The sequence below is a fragment of the Macrosteles quadrilineatus genome, unplaced genomic scaffold (assembly GCF_028750875.1).
Source record: "Macrosteles quadrilineatus isolate MER2022 unplaced genomic scaffold, UCM_ALF_1.0 Scaffold_9__3_contigs__length_116548681, whole genome shotgun sequence".
Lineage (NCBI taxonomy): Eukaryota > Metazoa > Arthropoda > Insecta > Hemiptera > Cicadellidae > Macrosteles > Macrosteles quadrilineatus.
Genome location: NW_026542602.1, coordinates 106818851 through 106841276, shown reverse-complemented (window position 1 = coordinate 106841276; position 22426 = coordinate 106818851). Strand labels below are relative to the sequence as shown.

Genomic DNA, 22426 nt, shown 5'->3' with positions numbered 1-22426 from the left:
GTCTCTTTTCTGAAATGTGATTTTTACGATAAATTATTTAAATGAAAACTACCACGAGTTAAGGCAAACGTTTGTAGTGCCTCCAAAGATGACATTATGAGCTTTCTTTTGATAAAGAAATAGTTTCTTAAATACGAAAAAAAAACTTTTTCTATGCGTATTTGAAATTTTCAATAACAAAATTTCAAAGTCCTTTGAATTGAATATTGATTTGTGTTGGCTCCTTTCCTCTCAGATAAGACAGCTATCCCAACACAAACCCTTGCATTGAACATCAGTATTTTCAACATGAGTTCTTTTTAGCATTGGCATTGGATACTGAAGTAGACATCCTCATCACTATATAGACTAGCCGTCGTCAATTTTTTATTGAAAAAGAACTTTGTTATGTGAGCCAGTCACAGAATGTGCTAGTGCCTCAAATTCTATTTTCTGCCTTTTTGATGAGTCATAATCGTTGCTATAGCTCATAATGAGTCATTTGATTAGTTAGACTTGGTAAAAAAGTGTTTGTATTCAACAAAAATAAGTAATCAAGATCAGCACAGTCAGTCGGTGGCTCACATCAACTACAAGGATTTTTATTTAAAAACTGGCGACAAGTTCAACATGGGGATGGCATGTCTAGTTGTATCAATAGGCAAAAGTCAAAAATGAGCTTCTAAAGCTAATCTAGATTCAATGTATTTTTTATTTTTCAAGTAGAATAAAACTGTAAAGAATAAGCACAATCTAGTTCAATAACTTATTTAATAGTTTATAAGCAGGTTATCACAAACATAACTACCAAAATCCTATAACTTATAAACCAATACCATATAGGAGTACAGCCATTTGACATAAATCTATACATATGTACAAAATCGGTCATGAAACCATAGATCACAGTTCAGCAAGAAGTTTTAAGCCTCGTCTTGTTCTGTTGGACTGTCACTTAGTGTCAATGAGCTTAACTGTTCTGACACAGTATCAACATTAACAACACTTCGAATACCAGCAATTCCTTTAGACGGAATGGTATTCAAATCTCGCTTGATTCTACGGCGTCGATGAGGCTCATTTCGTCGAATCTGAACCATCGCGTCAAAGTCAGCTGTGTACAAGAACCCAGCGATGAGGAGTTCACAGGTTCGAATCCCACTTTTGTAAGACGCTTCTAGTTCTTTGCTGGTTCGCTCATCGTACTGCCACCAACCTACGCATAGGTCTAAATATAATTAATTACAAAAACCCCTTTTCAGGATTAGTTTGTGTTGATTTATAAAATTGGTGGCAGCTGAATTGAATTATTATTGAATTGAATGGTGCTCCAGCAAGCATGATAAAAAGAATTAGGGAGACTTGAGTTATCTACAATATTTTATAAGAAAGGCTAAGTTCAGTTTGTACTGAATAAAGGAATCATAAGAAGTACCAATGACCAACATTAAAGTTATTTTAATACAAGATATAAATTCTAAATAAACAGAAAATTAACACTAGTAAAAATCAACATTGACTTTTTGGCTATCAAGTACAAAACTTTACAAACCTAATACTAGAATGACCACAGTGTTAACAAAAAATACATTGTATAGGCATACAAAGAAAATAAAATGGAACAAGATGGATGAAATACTGTAATAAAAAATTAACACCTGAGACAGATTAAAATACAACTATCTTATTCCAGCAACCCCCTTAAGGACAACGTTGGAAACTAAATCACGTTTTATCCTGCGTTTGCGCATAGGATTATGCTTACTGCACTGGACCATAGCTTTAAGATCAATGGTGTAAAGAGTTCCGCAGATAAGTGTTTCAAACGTGCTTAAGCCAAGCTGATGTACTTCTTCCAAATCTTTTGAGATTCTTTCTTCAAACTGCCACCAACCTTATAAAAAACACAAAAACTAAGTAAAATATGTGTGTTTGTCCCTAGCATGCAAGTTAGTTGCACGTATATAGTAAACAAATATGTGCCAGAATGTTTAATAGATATAGTAATTGAAAAAATATTTCACTTGGCTAGACCTAACTTAAGTCATTTAGGACTCTCAAAGTTGCACAATCCATACTAATTACTGGTCAACATAGGATATATGCATTAATACCCTTGGCCTCAGCAAACCTGCAGACTATGCGAATTTCCATTTACCTGGCTGGGTTTCCACTAAAATAGTTCCTTAAAATTGTCAATATATCCTATATAAATAACATTAATTTGAAAAGTACCGTAGGCTACTTAAGTTTGCTGCTATAGTACAAGGAAGGTAATGAAGCGTCTTTTAGCAAATTTCCCTATAGGGAAGTAGCTATTACCGTAGGTCTCATGGTAAGACCTAGGCCCGGGACCGATTTACTTTTTCATTTTGATGTCTCCAGAGGGCAAAAACACCATTCGTTCAAATTTATATATATATATATATATATATATATTTGTGTACATCCGCACGATAACTTGATAATTTTTGTCCGATTTAGATCAAATTTGGTTTGAAGGTGTAAGGCGGGCTAAACTTGAATGAGTTCGCGAACCAGCGTGATCGGACCATGGGAACGGGGTTTAACGGGGGGTTTTATGGGGTAAAAATGGGTTTTTCTCATTTTTTACCCTTAAAACACAAAATTTCTAAATTTTTCTCTAGACCTTTTTGAAGAGCTTAAAAAAACAAATAACTTATATCGAAGTGTTTTTGTACGATAATTGGTTACGGAGAAAATTCAAAAAATTGTTAATTTAAAATTCCCACGTTATTCTTATGGAGAATATTATAATATGTTGCAGTTTGACTTGTTTATGGATAAATTTTGATCAAACTTGGCGTTTTCATTTATTTCATACTAAGCTATTGATATTTTAATAAAAAACACACTTTTAGTTTCCCTGTAGCAGGTAACCTAGGTACTTGTTAAACATAAATGTTAATTTAAAAGATTAATAATTAAAAATCAATCCAGGCAAATGGAAATTCACTAAGTCGGCAGGTTTGCTGCAGCGGGGGTATTTTTTTATTGAAATGTTGATTTGATAGCTTAGTATGAAATTAACGTAATTGGCACAATGTATCAAAATATATCCATACACGAGCAAACGACTAAAGTTAATTTATTCTCCAAGAGATATAGGTACATGAAAACTTTTAATTATATACCGTACACTTTTTTTGTGAATTTTTCCGTAGCCATTAGGCAACAACGCTTCAATATAATTGTATGAATTGTAATGGGTTGACCTCAGACCATTTTGACTAAATAGTAAATAATGTCATACAGACCATTTCGCCCTTCGTAAAACCATTGGTATGCGTCTTCTGATTCTGCCTCTTTTGCTATTGGATTTTCGGGTATTTGAAGTAGATCCGGCCTATCGAGATAGTCAGGAGAGATTTCTTGGCGACACATGGCACATCTACGACTTTGTTGAGCAATGCCCTTTAGGCAGAGGAAACAGAAAATGTGTCCGCATGGAAGCCTTGCTGGGTGGATACATGGCTGGAGACAAACTGGGCATTCTGGTGTCAGCTCGGGGTTATCAACACTGTTTTTCGGCAACACACCTGACTTGAGAGATGGCTGGTCACAGCTGACGTTTGGAACTTCTGTAAATTGCCATGTAAATTAGAACTAAACAACTGAATTTGAGAAATTATAGCACTATTCTGAAATAAATTATTAGGTTACCTTCAAGGTGGCTTGTCAATAACAACTTACAAAATTACTTTACAGGTGCCTTCAGGTTAACTCGTTCGCTACGCTAACTCGCCTCCAGGTTGAAGTTCGTTCGCTACGCTCACTCACCTTTTGGTTGCAAATTAGGGTCTGACTTAGGGGAGGTACGAATGAGGCATTTAGTTCAAAATTCCTCCGCGAACAGCGCTGTAGTAGAGAGCACTTTGTCAATGAAGGTTTACTATTCGCAAAAATAGTTCTGTTCATAAAATAAAATTATAAATGCCTCAAATTAAATTCTATAATTTTTTATTTATAAAATTAAACTATCATAACCTAACCGAACTAACCAAACTTGCTGATAATTAAATAATATAAAAAAGATTAGTAATAGAAAAAATAATTATGTTTATTAAATAAATCTAGACATTGCTCAATTAAAATTTTATAATGACCTAATAATAAAATTAAACTGTCATAACCGAACCAAACCAACCAAACTTGCTGATAATGAAAAAATCTGAGACAAAAAGTTAATGCAACCAGCGAGATTCGAACCCGGGACCTTTTGCACGCCAGCCCGGCACGCTAACCACTAGACCACCGAAGCCGTTGTCCACACTCCGTATTGTTACGGTAATAGCGTTCCCTCAGCTAATAAGAAGCCCACAGCTGTCATCGTAGCCTCTTCCGTACCTCCCCTGAGTAAATACCTGCAAATTAGCTGTTGTCATACAAAAATAATAGTGCTGCACCCTGTTGGTAATCCTTGTAACTTTAATGCTATTGAACATCATAAAACAGAACCAACTTGTTTAATTAAAACAGCTGTTAAGATGCATTAATTCCTTTTAAATATGAAAAATCATAAGGTTAACATGGGAAACTCCAGAGCCACTGGGGCGGAGCTCGGAAGCCCGATCAGAATAAAAACTACTTAGTTTTCCTATTTAATGCCCAAAGAATCGGTGTACCGAAATTCAGCCTCCTAGGTCAATGGGAAGTGGGAGAATTAGTGATGAGTGAGTGAGTGAGTCAGTCAGTCAGTGAGGGCTTTGCCTTATATATATATAGATATATACATATATAAAAATTTGAACGAATGGTGTTTTTGGCTTCTGGGGACATCAAAATGTTCGAAAAAGTAAATCGGTCCCGGGCCTAGGTCTTACCGTGCCACCTACGGTAATAGCTACTTCCCTATAGGGAAATTCGCTAAAATGCTGTAGGCCCTATATCCCAAACACTACCAGAGACAAGAAGAAATTCATCACACTAACATACAGTAATTGTCTTTTTACAAATCCTACAAAATATTTAGAAACCATGGCTATACAGTTGCTTGAAATGAATGATGATTGAATTTCCAAAATACTACATAGGACCAACAGGGAGATCATTCAAACCCCATTTTTAAGAACACCTTCAGAAGAAAACAGTCAAAACTATGCTGAACACCTCATACAATGTTGGAGACATAATTACTGGTTCTCGAATTTTGGACTTTAAAGTTAAGTTAGGATTTTATAACACATAACATTTCTTATAGCATTTATTAGTTCTTAAAAAATGTTTCCGCAGCAAATGTGTTAACATGCAATTAGTACAAGATGGCACCCAATAACTTACTATTTCTGATTTTGGTATTTATTCCGTATAGGTGCCTCCAAAAGAATTTTTAATTTTGATATCTTACTTTATATTTTTTTACCTCCTGAATCCAAATATACAATTATTTTTCACCGCTGATGAATATTTCTCAAGATATCGCCGTAGAAATATATACAACATTACAATAAACAAGGTAGGATGGATAACATTTACAAGTGGAATGAACTGTGGGTTAACTAAGCCTACAGCTGACTGTTATACGATAAACCACTGTAATTACATGTAGCCTAGTTCTTATTTAGGCACGTCAGGGTGGTAGGTCGTGCTTTATGCGAATTGGTGACTGCATTAAGTGTTTTGAAGTTAGGTTAGATTAGGTAGGTAAAGTTTAGGTTATAATGTTTTGAGTTGTTAGTTTATGTCGTCTGCACACTGTTTTTGTAAAATTAACACTAAGTTTAATACCAAAACCCCGATCTGACAGGCCCACGGGAATTTTCAAAACCGCATGTTGGCAACACTGTTTACTTGGGAGATTCCATTCCCCCAATACCTTCCCCCCTTTTCCTCCTCTACCTATTGATATATTGTTTGTTCATTTTGCATGGGTGCCGTGACCTTGACAGGTTGTCTGTTCATAACATGCCCGTCTCAGAAGCCCATCGTTAGTGTATTTTAAAGCGGGGTCTCACAGACCGGGGGTTTTGGCTAACGTCAGCCTAGGCCCTACCTAGGTAGGGTTTCGGTATTAGTGTTAAAATCCTGAGAAAAACACTTCAAATTACTTTTTCAAAAATGCTTGCATTTTTTAAATAGTATTTAAAGTGTTTGTCTCTGGATTTTTATTTTACAAAAACAGTCTGCAGGCGACATAAACTAACAACTCGATACGGTACATTATAACCTAAACTTTAACTTACCTAATCTAACCTACCTTCAAACCCCCTGACATGCCTTTTCTGACATCAACATGAGTTTGCTTACATTCTAGAGGTTTGATTAGGTTAGGTTATGTTAGAATAGCACCATTGTATTATGTTATTTTTAAACGGCGAAATATAATTCAAGTTAAATCATTAAAATACTGGTAATAATAATTTTTTTATTATGTCTTAACTTAAGGTAAGTTAATGGTCTTAGAAAGTGAAAAGTGTAACTTAATCAGGTGATTTTCATATTGCAGAATCAGAGTTAGCTAATAATGTTGTCACTTCCATTTGCTTGACTATGGAAACAATCAGCTGAGTTGGCTTACTTCTTTTCATTCCACTTGTAAATGTCATCCATCCTACCATTGAGTATACACGTACTAGAGTGGCCACTCAATGGAGGCTATAGTTACCTGAACAGCGCTGTTGTAGAGTAGCGTCAGCGGCCTGAACTACTCCACTTCGAGCTTGTCAGTAAGGAAGTTTGTTTGTTTATTATGATTGCTTTCATTGTAGATTGTAAAATGTAATTTTTGTTGATGAAATTCATTTGTTTGTTCGTAGTTTTGTTGTTTTTTATTAAATTTTTAATACTAAATGATTAAAAGGTCCTCAGAGTGCACTTCACTACCGAGAGACTACCGCGACTGTCAAATATATACACTGTTTTGTTCTAAGTATTCTTATATTAATTTTTAATTTTAATGCACTCTAATAATATGTACATTATATGTAACTGATTTCACCACAATCTCCATTTAAATACCATTTCAAATAGTTAAATGTTTTCCTCATAGAGTGCATCAGTATCTTCAAACCCCAATGGTTTCAAGACTAGCTCTCTGATTGGTCACTGATATGTATCACATGACCAACTCCTTCCTTCAGTAGAGTAGTGGCACACTCTTGGGCAAGTCCTGTTGCTATGAGGACTTAACATGCCTTTTCTCCTACATTTTCAAATACCATAAACCTCTTTACCAACATAAATATTTACCGCTGGCTTATAACTTATTATAAAGACAATTGAAGTGTTTTTTAACATCATATAGTGTGAAAAAGTGAACTTATCAACATTATAGCATTTCAGGATTCATCAAAGGGGGCCCCCAGTCTACGCATCAGTTTAATAACAAAAGGTTAGTGTATCCAATTCAAAATTACTATAATACAGTCCACATTGCTTTCTAATTAACATAAATTCCCCACATTTTTGGTCCTTCGAGCCGGACGGATAAACTCAGTGCATTGGAAATATTTAAAGAATTGTTAAGATTTAATTTCATTGTGAAATACATTTTTTATTTTATCACAAACACATTTTTATAATTTGTGAACATTTATTAAATAAGCCAGTGTTGTTTTATTGATTTTTTTAAATCATAGGACATTGTACTATATATTTTCAAAATCAAACATATTTAAGTTTGATGATTTTTCATATTTCATTTCCAAACATGCACAAAAGTGAAAGTCTAGTTTCATGTCCAATTTTAAATATTCATGATTATATCTTAGCCATTTCATGAGCCTTATCTCTAGCAGACATACCCCCCTTCCCCTCTCAGTATTCTGTTTGCATTCCAGGATATTCATTGTGTAGCCAGAAATAATTATCCTTCCTTTCCTTGTTCTGATTATCTACAAATGTTATTGATTCTCATCTATCACGAAAACAGCTGATTGCTTTGTACAGTAATATTGTTGATTGATCATTATTGTATTAATTGATACTTCTGGAACTTCTGGAAAGTAAATTAAAATGTAAATAATTTAGTGCTTATTAACATTGACATACTGAAGAAAGGACTGCTACATCTTAGTGTGATTTTATATTGCAAATACTTTGCAAAATAAGTTATTGACATTTCTAGTGAAGAAATAACTTTAATTTATAAATTCCAAGGTGGAGTTTATACAGACCTTTTGAGTTTTATTGTGTGTTTGACTATTCTATTCCAAAATGAGATTTTTATCTTTTGTCAAGCAAAGTCAACTTATTGAACAAAGACTTAGTAGTATTGACAAGCAAGTTACAACATTAAGTACTGTTCAAGCCCTTGAATCTTTAAATGATCAACAAATAAATAGAATAAAGTTACTTTCAACTGCAGCTTCTCAAAAACATGCAGAATTTGAAAAAATTGTTAATAAGTTGTTCTCTACAACTCCCCTACCTGAAGACATCGTAGATGAAAAGGTAACCGAACTTCAAGATAAAATATCTGACCTGTACATAAATATTAGTAGCTTATGTAGCACATTAATACCTACACCTGCAGTATCTGAGCAATTGAATCAGTCCACTGCTAGTTCAACAGCACAAGCTGTGGCTGTACCTCCGACAATAAAATTGCCTTCATTGGATTTAGGTAAATTCTCTGGTCAACCAGACCAGTGGATGTCGTTTCATAGCATATTTGAAAATGCAGTTCATACTAATGAGTCACTCAGTAACATAGAAAAATTTACATATTTGCTATCCTGTCTCTCAGATGAGCCATTGAGTTTGGTGAAATCTTTGCCTCTTAACGCTGCGAACTATGCTATAGCATGGCAATCTCTGATAGATAGATACCACAATACAAGGCTGCTAATCACTCTTCATACTAACAATATCTTAGATTTGCCTCAACTTACTAGGCCTACTGTCAAACAATTGCGGAAATTTCTCTCAGTTTACAATGAAAACTACCAGGCCTTAAAAACTCTTGGTCATGATATTGCTAATGAAAGTTTGCTTTTGACAACGCATATTTTGCGTAAATTTGATTCTGCTCTCCGCACTAAGTTTGAGCACTCACGTAATGACTCAAAAAAGGTCCCTACTATCAATGAATTAATTCTTTTCTTGGAAAATAAATGTACACAAGAGGAGGCTGCGGAGTTAGCTTCTGTTTCGAACAAAACATTTTCACCAAATGAAAATAAGAGCAACCACCCAATCAAATCTAATTTTGCGAATAAGGCTAAAACTAATAGGGCTAATGTTGTATTGTTGTCGTCTAATGACAAAGATCGAATGCTTAAATGTATTTATTGCTCCGCTACTACTCACATAGTATTCAAATGTCCTAAATTTGGGGGCATTAATACTAAAGACAGGTTTGACTTCATTAAGAGTAAAGACTTATGTGTAAACTGTTTTGGTATGCACAAACCTAAAATGTGTAAATCTAAACAGACTTGTCTTACTTGCTCAAAACGACATCATACTCTCCTGCATTTTGACCAGGCTCATACAACATTGAATGAAGCAAACACTGATCCCTGTACAAGTAATGTTAAGTCCCCTGATCATGTCAATCAATCGAATACTCTTATGGGTTTGGCTCGTACTCAGAATAATACTGTATTGCTTGCAACCGCTTTAGTGAAAGTTTCTACTCACAAAGGAAACGGTCTCGTTTTACGTGCTGTTTTAGATAGCGCCTCACAAACCACACTTATTTCAGAAAGTTGTGCAAATATATTAAATGTAAAACGCTCTGCTGTTGGTGTCCCTGATATCAAAGGAATTTCTGTGGCTAACATAAAGCCTAAAGGTTTCACACATCTGAATATCTCTTCCCTCAGTGGGTCAAATTTGGCCTATTCTCATCCTGTTCTTATTCTTGATCAGATTACAAGTAACCTGCCTCGAGTTCAACTCTCACCCTTCATCAAAGCTCAACTGAAAAAATACATGCTAGCCGATCCAACCTTTGACTTGCCAGGTCCCATTGATTTATTGATAGGAGCGGATCTATTCCCTCAAACTTTACTTGAGCCGCCTGTAAGTATGGGAGAAAATTTACCCTTCATTATGAGAACAATTTTTGGTTTTGTTGTGCTTGGTGCCGCACCTATTGCTCCCTCCAATCAACCGCTTCAATTTAGTGGAATATCCACTCTTCTCTCAACTAACGACTTAGATCTTCATGCTACTCTTCAACGATTCTGGTCAATTGAAGAACCGCCTCAAACTTTGAAAATTTCGCCAACTGATGCAGAGTGTGAAAAACATTTCCTAAACTCACACTCACGTGACAATACCGGTAGATATATCTGTCGTTTACCGTTTAAGGAATCTCCTCAGAAATTGGGTCTTTCAGCACCTGTAGCTAAACGTATGTTTAACTCACTTGAAAATAAATTTGCTGCTCAACCAGACTTCAAGGTGAAATATGTTGAATTCATGCAAGATTATGAGACTTCTGGTCATATGGAAATTTGTGAATCAATTCCGCCCTCAGACGAACCTCACTTCTTCCTACCTCATCATGGTGTTTTTAAAGGAGACAAGCTAAGAGTGGTTTTTAACAGTTCGGTCCCAACTTCTACTGGAATCTCGCTTAACAGCTTACAACACCAAGGCCCAAAACTGCATAACGATCCCACTGATATAATTTTTCGCTTTCGACAACATAAATATGTCTTCACATGTGACATAAAACAAATGTTTAGGCAGATATTAATTCATGAAGATGATAGAAAATTTCAATTGATTTACTGGAGAGAAGAGCCCTCTCATCCGATCAAAGTGTATCAGTTAACCACGGTTACATACGGCATGAGTTCAAGTCCATATTTAGCCAATCGTGTTATCCAACAGCTAATGGCCGTTGAAGGTGATAACCATCCGCTAGCAGCCAAAGCTCTGCAAGATCAAATCTATGTTGATGACGCTTTGTTAGGTTGTGACACTTTAAATGAAGCCCTTGACTTACAGCAAGATGTTATCGATTTACTACTCAAAGGAGGATTTCAGCTACGAAAATGGTCTTCTAATAATGAAAAACTTCTTGAAAATGTTCCGCTGGATCATCGTGAAACTCCCCTCATGCTTCGAAGCACTGATCAACCTTGTCACAGTGTCCTTGGCTTAAAATGGATACCACAAACAGACAAATTTTCTTATGCTATACCCAAACCCTTAGGAGTACATACAAAGAGAGCACTTCTTTCTTTTATTGCTCAGATTTATGACCCCATGGGGCTAATTTGTCCGCTGGTTTTTTGGGCAAAGGCATTAATGCAGCACATTTGGTGTTTAGGGTTAGAATGGGATACTCAGCTTCCTGAGACACTTTCTGAGAAATGGTCTCAATTTATCAGTGAGCTCTCAGAAATTGACAATCTAAAAATACCTCGCTACCTTCCCATGGTAAACGCCAGTAATATACAATTACACGGCTTTTCAGACGCTAGTGGAGACGTAGGAATTGGCTAACTCTGGAACTCGCTAACTCGGTCGTGTGTCGGAACTGGCTAACTCTGGAACTGGCTAACCGTCCCAGTCAGGAATTGGCTAACTCCGGAACCCGCTAACTCGATTTTGTCCCGCGGCGGAATTCGCTAACTCTGGAAGTCGCTAACCCGGCCGCGCCCACTGCACGGAGCGTTGCCAACCTTGCACGACGAAATAGTCGTAATCTGCCGTAATTCAAAACGTCAGTGTCAATAAAGATAATTGTTTCGGTATTGGTTTCTATTATCAAATCCATTAGGGGGAATATAATAGCTACGTAGCTCAAAGCAATTAAAATGCAATTATAACATCATTAAGAAGTTATTTATTATGTTGGTTCACCTTGTGATTGTTTCTTGATGATTGTAGAGTTTTATTGAAAGTTTTATCCAAGAACATGGCAATCATAAGGTAAACCAACATAATAAATCCTTTGTTCTTGAAACTGGGAATGCCACATAAATTCTAAGGGGTTATATGGTTTTGTATTTTGCTGTTACAAGTCCAATGAAATTGTGTTATATGATTTATATCTAAAATGAATGCCAGTGTTATAGGAAAATAGCAATACATGAAAATTAGTGAGAATAGTAGACCTACCAACTAAACCACGAAGAGATTGTAAATGTAAGTGAGCTCTCAAACACGGATACACAATTTAATCGTGATGTAATTGACCCTTGTCTAATAAAGCCTTTAACCGTGTTTTATAAGTAATTCTTCAAATTAAAGGTTCGTTGTTGACTCGTCAAACTTATGTGTAAAAATATTACATACGTTTCATAACAGTTAATAGTGTAGGCTAAACCTAGGCAATTGACAACTAAAGCAATGTAAACCTAGACCTACATGCAAAAAGCTAGTTTTTTTTTAGCCTAATCCTAAGATTTGTTTAATTTATTACTAATTTTTTTATATGATTTGGTGTTGGAAGAAGGATAGATTTAAGAAAGGTAAAGTCAAGGTCATTTTAGTTTAGGGTTTCAGTTTTGTAGATGTCAACAACTGTGTATTTTTTTAAATAGTATCCGTCGTTATTATTTTGAGTAACTTTTAATGTGGTTTACAGTGGGTTTCTAAGTGTCGCAAAAATGTCAACTTTACAAGTTGTTTACAAAAGTATGCCTATCTATTTATATGAAATCAAATGATGAAAAACAAATCTTCTCCAAATGGGTTTCGAACCTGATATCTACGTGTCGTGAGCCTCTTACCTTACCTCTAAACTATTTGTTTATTGACACAATGTGTTTTCAAGCGGTCAAATAACAGCCGACAGTTGCAATGGTCGCAATACTTAAAATATTTTTGATACTATGATTCCGTTATGACATCAAGTAGTTGAATTGTTTTTCTGGAGTTGGAGAGGAGACTATTATTTTAATATAGATTCATTAATTACAATTAGTAATGTTATTACTGTATGATACATTTGTAAATGCCTAATTAATTAATTTTTCCCCTAAAAATGTTCAACTACTAAATATTTGCTTAAATAAATTAACAAACATTAATTAATGCAATTATTTGCATTTATTATTATTATGTTAACCCGTTGTTGCCCAACCACTGAAAAATTGGAAAAATAAGACAATATTTGCTGGAAGATGTTTTTATGGATCAAATTAAGTTATTAAATATCTCCATGGTTACTTGTAACAGAAAAAAAATATTATTTGGGACTTGAGGGTCCCGTTTGGGGGACTTAAGAGTCCCGTCGGTCGACAAAGGGCTAGTACCCTATGGAGTCCAGTATGTGCTGCAGCCTGGTGGACTAAGTTTGAACTACAAGGACATGTTGAAACTGTTGCTAGGCAACAGCTACAACCAATAGCAACCCTAGAATGGCCTAATTGGCAGCAGCTGTTCTGAAAAAGCAATGCTGGGACTTAATAGTCCCGTCGGTCGACAAAGGGTAAGCAGGTGTTCAACTATATCTAGTCAACGCTAGTACTCAATCATCTAGTACAACTATCACAACATCATCTGTTTACATTTATTATAGATCAAATTGCTCTACAACCGTCTTAAATATTCTGCTGCAGTGGCAAGGGGTGGGGTTTGGGGTCACCCCCCCCCCCTTGACGAAAGGATTTTGCCCATAAAAGATCATAAAACCTCATAATAGTCCAAACTGTATAAATGTACATTATTGTGATTATTAATTTGCTTTTCGCATAGTCAAAGTAAGTTACAACTACAGTATTATTGCTCAATAATATTAGTTTGTCATTAACATCTTAGTTCAGTAATAAAAACTGTAACGTTTAAAATAACAACTACCGCAAGTTTTACTCATTGACCTTGAAGCTATCAGCCGATTCTTTGTTATGCTTCCATTTTATGTTTGTCAAATAAAAATTGTGACGTTTCAAAAACAATAATGTGAGAACCTAATGCATGTAAATAATGGTAAAACCCTAGTAAAATTAAATAAATATACAATGCATTTCAACACATTAGCATTAGACTATAGAAAGAAACACAATTTATAATATGATCTTGGTAATTTAATGAATAATGTGCATTAGAAGAGGCAGGTGACAGAAAATGATTGAGGAGACGTGTTGTTAGTTTGCAAGGCCAAAAAATTAGTACTACCAGCGGGATGCGAACCCCGCACCTTCAGGGTGTCACATTATTAATGTGACAGGGTTGGTAGCTCGTTTCTAAATCATACCATTATAATGATCAATAGCTCAAATGTAAACCCTTTTATCACAGAATATTTTAAGGCTAGAACAAACTGCAAGCTGTAAAAACTGGAGATAAAGAAAAATTGTCTACAAACATGTTCAAACTACGAAACGTCCATAAGAAATGTATGGGGGTACGACTTTTTTGTTTTATAGTCTTTTTACATTGCCTGTTTTGATATGTTTACTATTTCATACTATAGTATTCATGTTTACTGTTTCCTATAATAGTTTTTTTCACATATTTGTTCAAACGTCTGAGAATAATGTTCTTCTTGGTGAAAACCTACTACCGTACAGTATCTGATAGGCCTATACTGCCAACCCTAGAGTGATTATTGAAAATGGTCCATTCTTTTTTTATGACCCATTGTGCAACTGTGGGTGTAAACAGAACGGACTGTCTTGTTCTGCTTCATGAGGGGAGTGCCAGATTAATGAATATAAGAACATTGAAACAAAATGATAAGTTATTCGAATTAATAAAAATCATAACCCGCACGACAGACATAAAATAGACCTTTAAATAGTCATATTATAGCCTATCAAGGAAAATCATTCACGTCTACAAACCCGGTCTACCAAATACGAACTTGATAATTTTATTTACAGCATTTCATATATTTAATGCTATTTATTTGAAAAAGGAGCAAATTACGGCCTATGAAAATAAATATTTCATCAACAAAAGAACCGAACGAACTATCTTTTTACAAACGAATAAACAACAATTAAATTAGAATATAATAACGCATTTTACACGCTAATAATAATCATAACAATAATAATAAACATAGCCTACTTCTCAATATACTTTTATTTAACATCAACCCCATTGCTTTTACTGCGAATTATTCATTGGATACGATATTATGGTACCGATAGGATCGTAGGTTCTACACTTTCGGCAACACTGGCCAACAATCTTCGTGCTTTGCTCCTATTGGCCGGCGCGCGACGCTTCTGATTGGAAGTTAGCGAGTTCCGCCGAGGGACCGAGTTAGCGAATTCTGTCCTAGTACGGAAGTCACTAACCCGGCTCTAGAGCGGGTTAGCGGGTTCCGGAGTTAGCCAATTCCGAAACCGAACAAGTTAGCGAGTTCCTCTCATCGACCAAATTTTAAGATAGGACATTTAACATGGGGTTAGCGAGTTCCAGAGTTAGCCAATTCCGCGGACCCAATCAGGCTATGCTTCATGTGTCTTTTTAAGGTTAGAAGATTCTGATCACAATGTTTCAACTCATTTGTTGATTGCAAAATCAAAGGTAGCTCCGCTTAAACGCACTAAAATACCTAGGCTTGAACTATGCGGCGCTCATTTACTTGCCAAGTTGCTTCACTATTGCATCAATAAGTTTGATAAACAGTACCATATTACAGCTATCAATGCGTGGTCAGATTCTATGATTGCTCTGTCATGGATCCACACCCCATCTTACAAGCTAAAACTATTTGTAGCAAATAGAGTAGCTCAGATACAAGAGCTTACTCCTTCATGCATATGGAGACACGTTTCCTCAGCAGAGAACCCTGCTGATTGCGCCTCTCGTGGCCTAACACCATCCGCTTTAATGAATCATGAGCTCTGGTGGTCAGGACCTAAGTGGCTTAAATGGGACTCAATTACATGGCCACAAACTAAACTTTCCCCAGATCCTGTAGAATCTCTTAATGAACTGAAATCAGAGACATTCAACCTCATAACATCAACCGATGACTCTAAACTACATTTTTTAAGTAAATATTCCTCATGGTCTAAACTTGTAAACGTTATGGCTTATGTTCTTCGTTTTATTAAATGTCTAAAGCTAAAGGCAAAAATAACCACTCATTTAACAAAACAGGAATTTGAAAGTGCAACAAATCGCATATGTTGGTGTGTGCAAAAGGAATGCTTTGCAAATGAGATCAAATCGCTTCAAGCTAAGAAAACATGTTCTACCCAAATACAACGGCTTGCACCTTTCTTAGATGAAGAAGGAATCATACGAGTTGGTGGAAGACTGAAAAATTCACCACTTAAGTACAGTGCAAAACATCCCATTTTGCTTCCCAAGAACCATTTTGTAGTCCACCTGCTGATTGATTTCTTTCATAAAATATATCTACATGCAGGACCACAACTCCTTCAAGCAATGTTAATGCAAAACTACTGGATATTGTCTCAGAGAAGTGTTATACGCTCCAGAATATTTAAATGTATTCGATGTTTCAAAGCTAAGCCTAAAATGACAGCACCTTTAATGGGCGACTTACCTGCTGGACGTGTTACGGCTACTCGTTGTTTCAATGTTTCCGCTATGGATTATGCTGGACCTTTTACAGTAAAGGTTCACATCTTACGTCGACTGCAGCCAATTAAAGTCTATCTCTGTTTATTTATATGCTTTGCCACAAAGGCTGTACATTTGGAGATGGTCACAGATCTTTCAGCAGATGCATTCATTGCTTCCTTAACTAGGTTTACTGCCAGACGAGGCACTATATCAGATTTATATTCAGATTGTGCCACCAATTTCATTGGAACAGTCTCAACGCTTAAAAAATGCTTCCAAGACCTAATGATAAAACCTGAAACACAACGGTTTGCCCAGAACAACAAAATAACTTTCCATTTCATACCACCTCGAGCTCCACACCAAGGAGGCTTGTGGGAGCGGGCAATAAAAAGTGCCAAATACCACTTGAAGAGAGTCATAGGTACACAAATCCTTACCTATGAAGAGTTTCTAACACTGATTGCTCGTGTTGAGTCAATGTTAAATTCAAGGCCTATTACACCACTCTCTGCAGACCCATCTGACCTTGAAGCATTAACTCCAGGACACTTCCTGACAGGAGGACCTCTGACGTCTCTAATAGAACCTCATCTCACGGATATCTCTGTAAATCGCCTGAAACGGTGGAAACTTGTGCACGCATTTGCTCAACACATATGGAACAGATGGCATAGAGAGTATCTGCAGACCCTCCAAGAACGATCTAAGTGGATTACTCCAGAAGAAAACCTCAAGATTGGAGACTTAGTAATCATTCATGAAGACAATACTCCACCTCTTGCTTGGATGCTTGGTCGAATCATCTCAGCCTCTCCTGGTCAAGATGGCACTGTAAGAGTCGTTCAAATCAAGACATCTACAAAAACCTTAACACGACCTGCAGTTAAGGTTTCCCGCATTCCTATAAACTAACCTAACATAACTCTGGCTACCAACCCCCTTCCTTATTTTTATTCCTCATATTTCAATCATGCATGGTTCTTGTTTTTCTGTTGAACCGGATCGGTTCAAGGGGGCCGGTATGTCAAATATATACACTGTTTTGTTCTAAGTATTCTTATATTAATTTTTAATTTTAATGCACTCTATATGTACATTATATGTAACTGATTTCACCACAATCTCCATTTAAATACCATTTCAAATAGTTAAATGTTTTCCTCATAGAGTGCATCAGTATCTTCAAACCCCAATGGTTTCAAGACTAGCTCTCTGATTGGTCACTGATATGTATCACATGACCAACTCCTTCCTTCAGTAGAGTAGTGGCACACTCTTGGGCAAGTCCTGTTGCTATGAGGACTTAACATGCCTTTTCTCCTACATTTTCAAATACCATAAACCTCTTTACCAACATAAATATTTACCGCTGGCTTATAACTTATTATAAAGACAATTGAAGTGTTTTTTAACATCATATAGTGTGAAAAAGTGAACTTATCAACATTATAGCATTTCAGGATTCATCAAAGGGGGCCCCCAGTCTACGCATCAGTTTAATAACAAAAGGTTAGTGTATCCAATTCAAAATTACTATAATACAGTCCACATTGCTTTCTAATTAACATAAATTCCCCACAGCGACCCAAGCGTCAGCGGCCCGAACTATGTTGCCAAAATTGGTAACAACTATTAACATTATCTGACCACTCTTATACGTGTATACTCAATGATCCTACCTTGTTTAATGTAATGTTGTATATAATTACGGCGATATCTTGGGAAATATTCATCAGCTGTGAAATATACCATAATGGTATATTTGGATTCAGGTCAGTGGCGTTGCTTGGTTAAATTCCAGGGGGGGGGAAAAGCCTCAAATTTCCCAACTGCTTAACATAGATTTCCCAACAATTTTTTTTTTGGAAATCAAGTTCTGTACTATTTTTAAAAATCTACAAATTATTATACTATACTGCAGTAACATTCAATTCAGTATTTATAAACATGCATTAACAAAACATAGCTAGTTTTACATATATACAAAATTACTCAATTTCTAAAACTTCTACCAATTCATAATGAAATTGTATGACTTAAAAAAGCTTGAACAAGTAATGTTTCAAATCCAAAAAACTTTGCAAACCATTGTGGTAGCAGACGTAGCAGTGTAACATTTTAGGGATATAAAATAAGCCTCAAAGTACAAATTAGTATAGAAAAAATATTGTATAAAAAATAATGAAATTAAAATACTTTTAGAAGTTAAGATTAACATTTTAACTTACAACTAGGGTAGGCCTAAACAAGTTTGTAATGATGAAATATTAATATCAGTGTTGTGAATAATATTATTCTAGTCTATAGAAAAGAATAAACCTAAAATAAGACTCGTATAAAATAAAAACGTTCAACTTGGTTGATAATAAACTTATACATACAATAAAAATGTTAACCTTCATCTTCATGAAACTAGAACTTAGACAAAAATCTAACTTAGAGTTAAAGTCAAACATCAAATTTTAGGTTATGTTTTGTCCACGTAGATCTGTTTCAGAGTGATTAGTTGATTCATTTGTAAATCCTTAATTAGGAATGATAAATAACTTGTGTAGATTTTTTTTAAATATTCAGAGATTACATATTTCACTTAGGTTATTAAAAAATAAGAGTTTTAGAGGTAATACCGATACACAAAACCTATCTGTTATTTTAATCTGCTTATTAGCAAGTACTCCGGTCATCCTGCTCCAAATACCGCAAAAAAAGGTATAATAGTTATTTGTGCAACTAGTGAGAAAAGTGTGCAATTGACTCACTCGAGAGAAATCCTTACTCACGAGCCGTAGGCGAGTGAGGAATGGTTTCTCGAGTGAGGCAATTGTACTTTGAACTCGAGTTGCACATTATACTTTTCCTACAGTTACCATAAAACAAATAAATTTGTGAAGAAACATAACCTATTTTTACACAAAAGTGAACTTTTAATATAACATTTAATGTGAAGTGACAAATACAACAGTACAACAGCTGACCAGCTGATTTACAGCCAGTGCTGCCAACGTATTTCGCGCGCATACGACGTTGCCTGCAGGTTACGCGCTCACTATTTCGTGCCTTCACGTTGCAAATCTGGAGTGAGACAATGTTAACATTGTCTCACTGATGAGCGAATTGGCCACTTTGCTTTCTCAAATCAGTGAGAGAACATGTACATTGTTAGGTAACTGTAGGAAAAATATATTTCATGTGACTGACGGAAAAAATATTTTTGAATTTCTTGTAAACACTAACAAACAACATAATTGAACAGAAGAGCTACATTGCTTGCACTTTCAAAATTCAAACTCGCAGTCTCGCAGACGAATCATTCAGAATCATCAACACAGGACAGGATCAAATTAGCCCACATACGTCCAATAAGGAACAAAATTTCTCGTAAACGAAATTCCAACAAGCTATACGGCTAATTGATTATTGATTTCTTAAAATAAGGCGTGTTTAGCCATGGTTTAGCCTTGTTTAATCGAAGTTAAATGAAATCAAAGAAGCGTCAAGTTTATTTGTCCAAGTCAAAGAAATTTTTATCTTTGATGGATTTTCGCAAATATTTAAATTTTGTTTAGTTTAAAAATATATTTTTCTTGTATCTGACTTCCCAACTGTCCCAACTCGTGGCAAGCAAATTCCCAACTTTTCTCTTTCCCAGATTCTAGGGGGGGGAGGCTCCCCCCCCTACCCCCCCCAAGGCGACGCCCCTGATTCAGGTGGTAAAAAAACGATAAAGTAAGATATCAAAATTAAAAATTTTTTTGGAGGCACCTATACGGAATAATTACCCTGATGGTAAAGTATTGAATAGACTAAGTTTAGGCCTAGGTTAAGTTAAAACCTTTTGTCTGGAAAACTGTTCTCACAAACCCCAAGAACAGGAATAAGTTAACTTAAGTTTGAATTGAAATATGATAAAACGTTATTAAGAATTCAATTAATATTAAGAATTATTAAGTAACAAAAGGGGCACACAATAATTAGTGAGAGGTCAAGGTTTTTGGTTTACATGCCCAGCCTAGTTTATAGAAAGCTGAAAATATCGAATTGAAAATTATTCTAAATAAAAGACTAATTTACCTTCATCATTTGATTCGCTGGAAGAAGAATCGGATAGCAAAACTATTGCTGGTTCTTTAGGCTTTCTTGATCTTCTGGTATAATATCTGTGGTGTCCACTGGAACTGTCTTTCCTTCCTTCAGCCATTTTGTTTAAGTATGTTTTCGTTTTGTTTGACGTTTTCGTTTCGTACCGTACCCCAATACCCTTTCACTTTTCCATGACGAAATAACGAAATCCTTTTTTTACTTCATGGACAACTAACAACGCGACTTCCGACTTGACATTTCGATAGTCATCGAGTCATCCGCGCTGATGACGCATTCAGTCTCAGTTCTCAGCAATATTCATTGAATCGTTGGTCTAGGTCAGTACCATTGTGATATAGTACCATTGTAAATGTGAAATTTGAGTACCATCATTGACGTAGGTGTGCTATTCCAATTCCCGCCATATGCTGAGGTAACCCTTATCCGAGGTGGCGGATTGTCGTGTACGCACGAGCATGGCTACCTGACCTTTAACTACAGGCCGCGACCTGGTAGAATTGCCAACGTCACAAGTGGTGTTGTTCAGTGACAGACGTCTCATAAGATAACATGGCAGACAGGTGACATCAGCTCATTAATTCGCACTTTATTGATTTAAATTTAAATTTATGAACATAAATTTATTAAAATATAGAAAATAAAACATACAGAATTGAAAACCGATACAATATGAATGAAAAATCTATATTTGTACATTATAAGCGGAGTCAATAGTGTTATAGTCCAGTAATCAATCTTTCGTAAATATACAAATACCATTAGCTGCTTCCAAACAAAACAGATGTTACAACCCCACTTGCGACGTTGCCACTTCGAAGGACGTGGCCAGGGGCCCTATTTTTGAAATGGTTGACAGTTGACTCTACAGTCAACACTCAACTCAACCAACAACAGGATTTGGTATTTTTGAAATCCAACAGTTTGGAAGTGAGTTGGAAATCGCTAGTTGAGTGACTCGTTTTGGAAATGTAGAGCATACGACCGCCCGAAATTCAGATGACGTCATTTTAAACCAATCACAATGCAGAGTTTTTGTGATCTTCGATTTTACCTCTTCTTACTCTAAAATCTGGATCAGCTAATCTCAATCCAAGGCTATTAAAAAGATACTGAGGTAAACTGTCAACTCCGTTCTTGAGAGAGGTTATGTCTTGCTTAATCTTAGTGATTGCAAAAGTACCTTATATAAACTTATAAGTATTAACAATAAAATTTACTATGGATGTTTGTTTGTTTTATGGTGTAGCTCATTATAAGTTTAGGCATATCCTAAATACATTATTATTTGCTTTCTTCGTATCTATTTCAGAACACATCACCTTATTTTAGTTTTCTTCATCGTTTTGCTTCATGTTATTTTTAATTGTGTTTTTATTTAGGTTAAAGCTTATGGCTATTTGCCATTGCACTGAAAGCTTATCGTAACTTAAATTAATTTGATCCCTTTATTAGGTGAATGGTATTGAAACAAACTATGATATTGTTTCTCTCTACCACAATCTTTAATACCTTAAATCATAGGTCTAATAACAATAATTATCTTTTAATAAGTTCAATTAGTATTCCTAGTGGATTTCAAACAAATTAAATAGTCTAGTATTGACACAGTAAATAAAATTAACAATTGCATTAAGTATTGGGTGCTAAGACATTGACAACAAATACATAACCTCTAAATCGCAATTAGTAAAAGTAAATAAAAGCAATAACAAAACAATATGGCGTCGACTCAAAAAGAGTAATTTTTTGCCGAAAGAGAGGAAGAAGAAAGTGCAGTCAACCTCCACTCAACAGCTCGATAGGTGTTGAGTAGTTTTGGTTGTATAAGTCCACCGTCAATCGTTTCAAAAATACAAAACGATTGGAAATAGAATGACTCGACACTCAACTCAACAGTCAACCATTTCAAAAATAGGGCCCCTCAGGA

The 22426-nt window shown here is 35.5% G+C and overlaps 1 protein-coding gene across 2 annotated transcripts; it reads right to left on the bottom strand.

The window, feature by feature from the left end:
- Positions 1 to 731: 731 nt before the first annotated feature.
- LOC129002544 (E3 ubiquitin-protein ligase RNF146-A-like) lies at positions 732 to 20711 on the bottom strand. 2 transcript variants are annotated; one of them, XM_054430422.1, is made up of 3 exons: positions 20470 to 20688; positions 3258 to 3581; positions 732 to 1195 (listed from the first exon to the last, which is right to left on the bottom strand). In XM_054430422.1, the coding sequence occupies exons 1-3, from the start codon at positions 20594 to 20596 to the stop codon at positions 903 to 905; spliced, it is 744 nt and encodes a 247-aa protein (XP_054286397.1). In that variant the 5' UTR covers positions 20597 to 20688; the 3' UTR covers positions 732 to 902. The 2 variants fall into 2 exon arrangements, with proteins under 2 accessions (XP_054286397.1, XP_054286398.1); XM_054430423.1 differs by lacking the exon at positions 732 to 1195 and adding an exon at positions 1422 to 1873 and having other exon boundaries at positions 20470 to 20711.
- Positions 20712 to 22426: the final 1715 nt, after the last annotated feature.

Bases quoted from the DNA above. Each gene is read 5' to 3' on its own strand.
- LOC129002544 (XM_054430422.1), bottom strand. From the start codon at position 20,596: ATGGCTGAAGGAAGGAAAGACAGTTCCAGTGGACACCACAGATATTAT. The intron at 3,582-20,469 runs GTAAATTAGTCT...GGCAATTTACAG, and splicing joins CAGCGAATCAAATGATGAAG to AAGTTCCAAACGTCAGCTGT. The intron at 1,196-3,257 runs GTCTGTATGACA...ACCTATGCGTAG, and splicing joins GTTTTACGAAGGGCGAAATG to GTTGGTGGCAGTACGATGAG.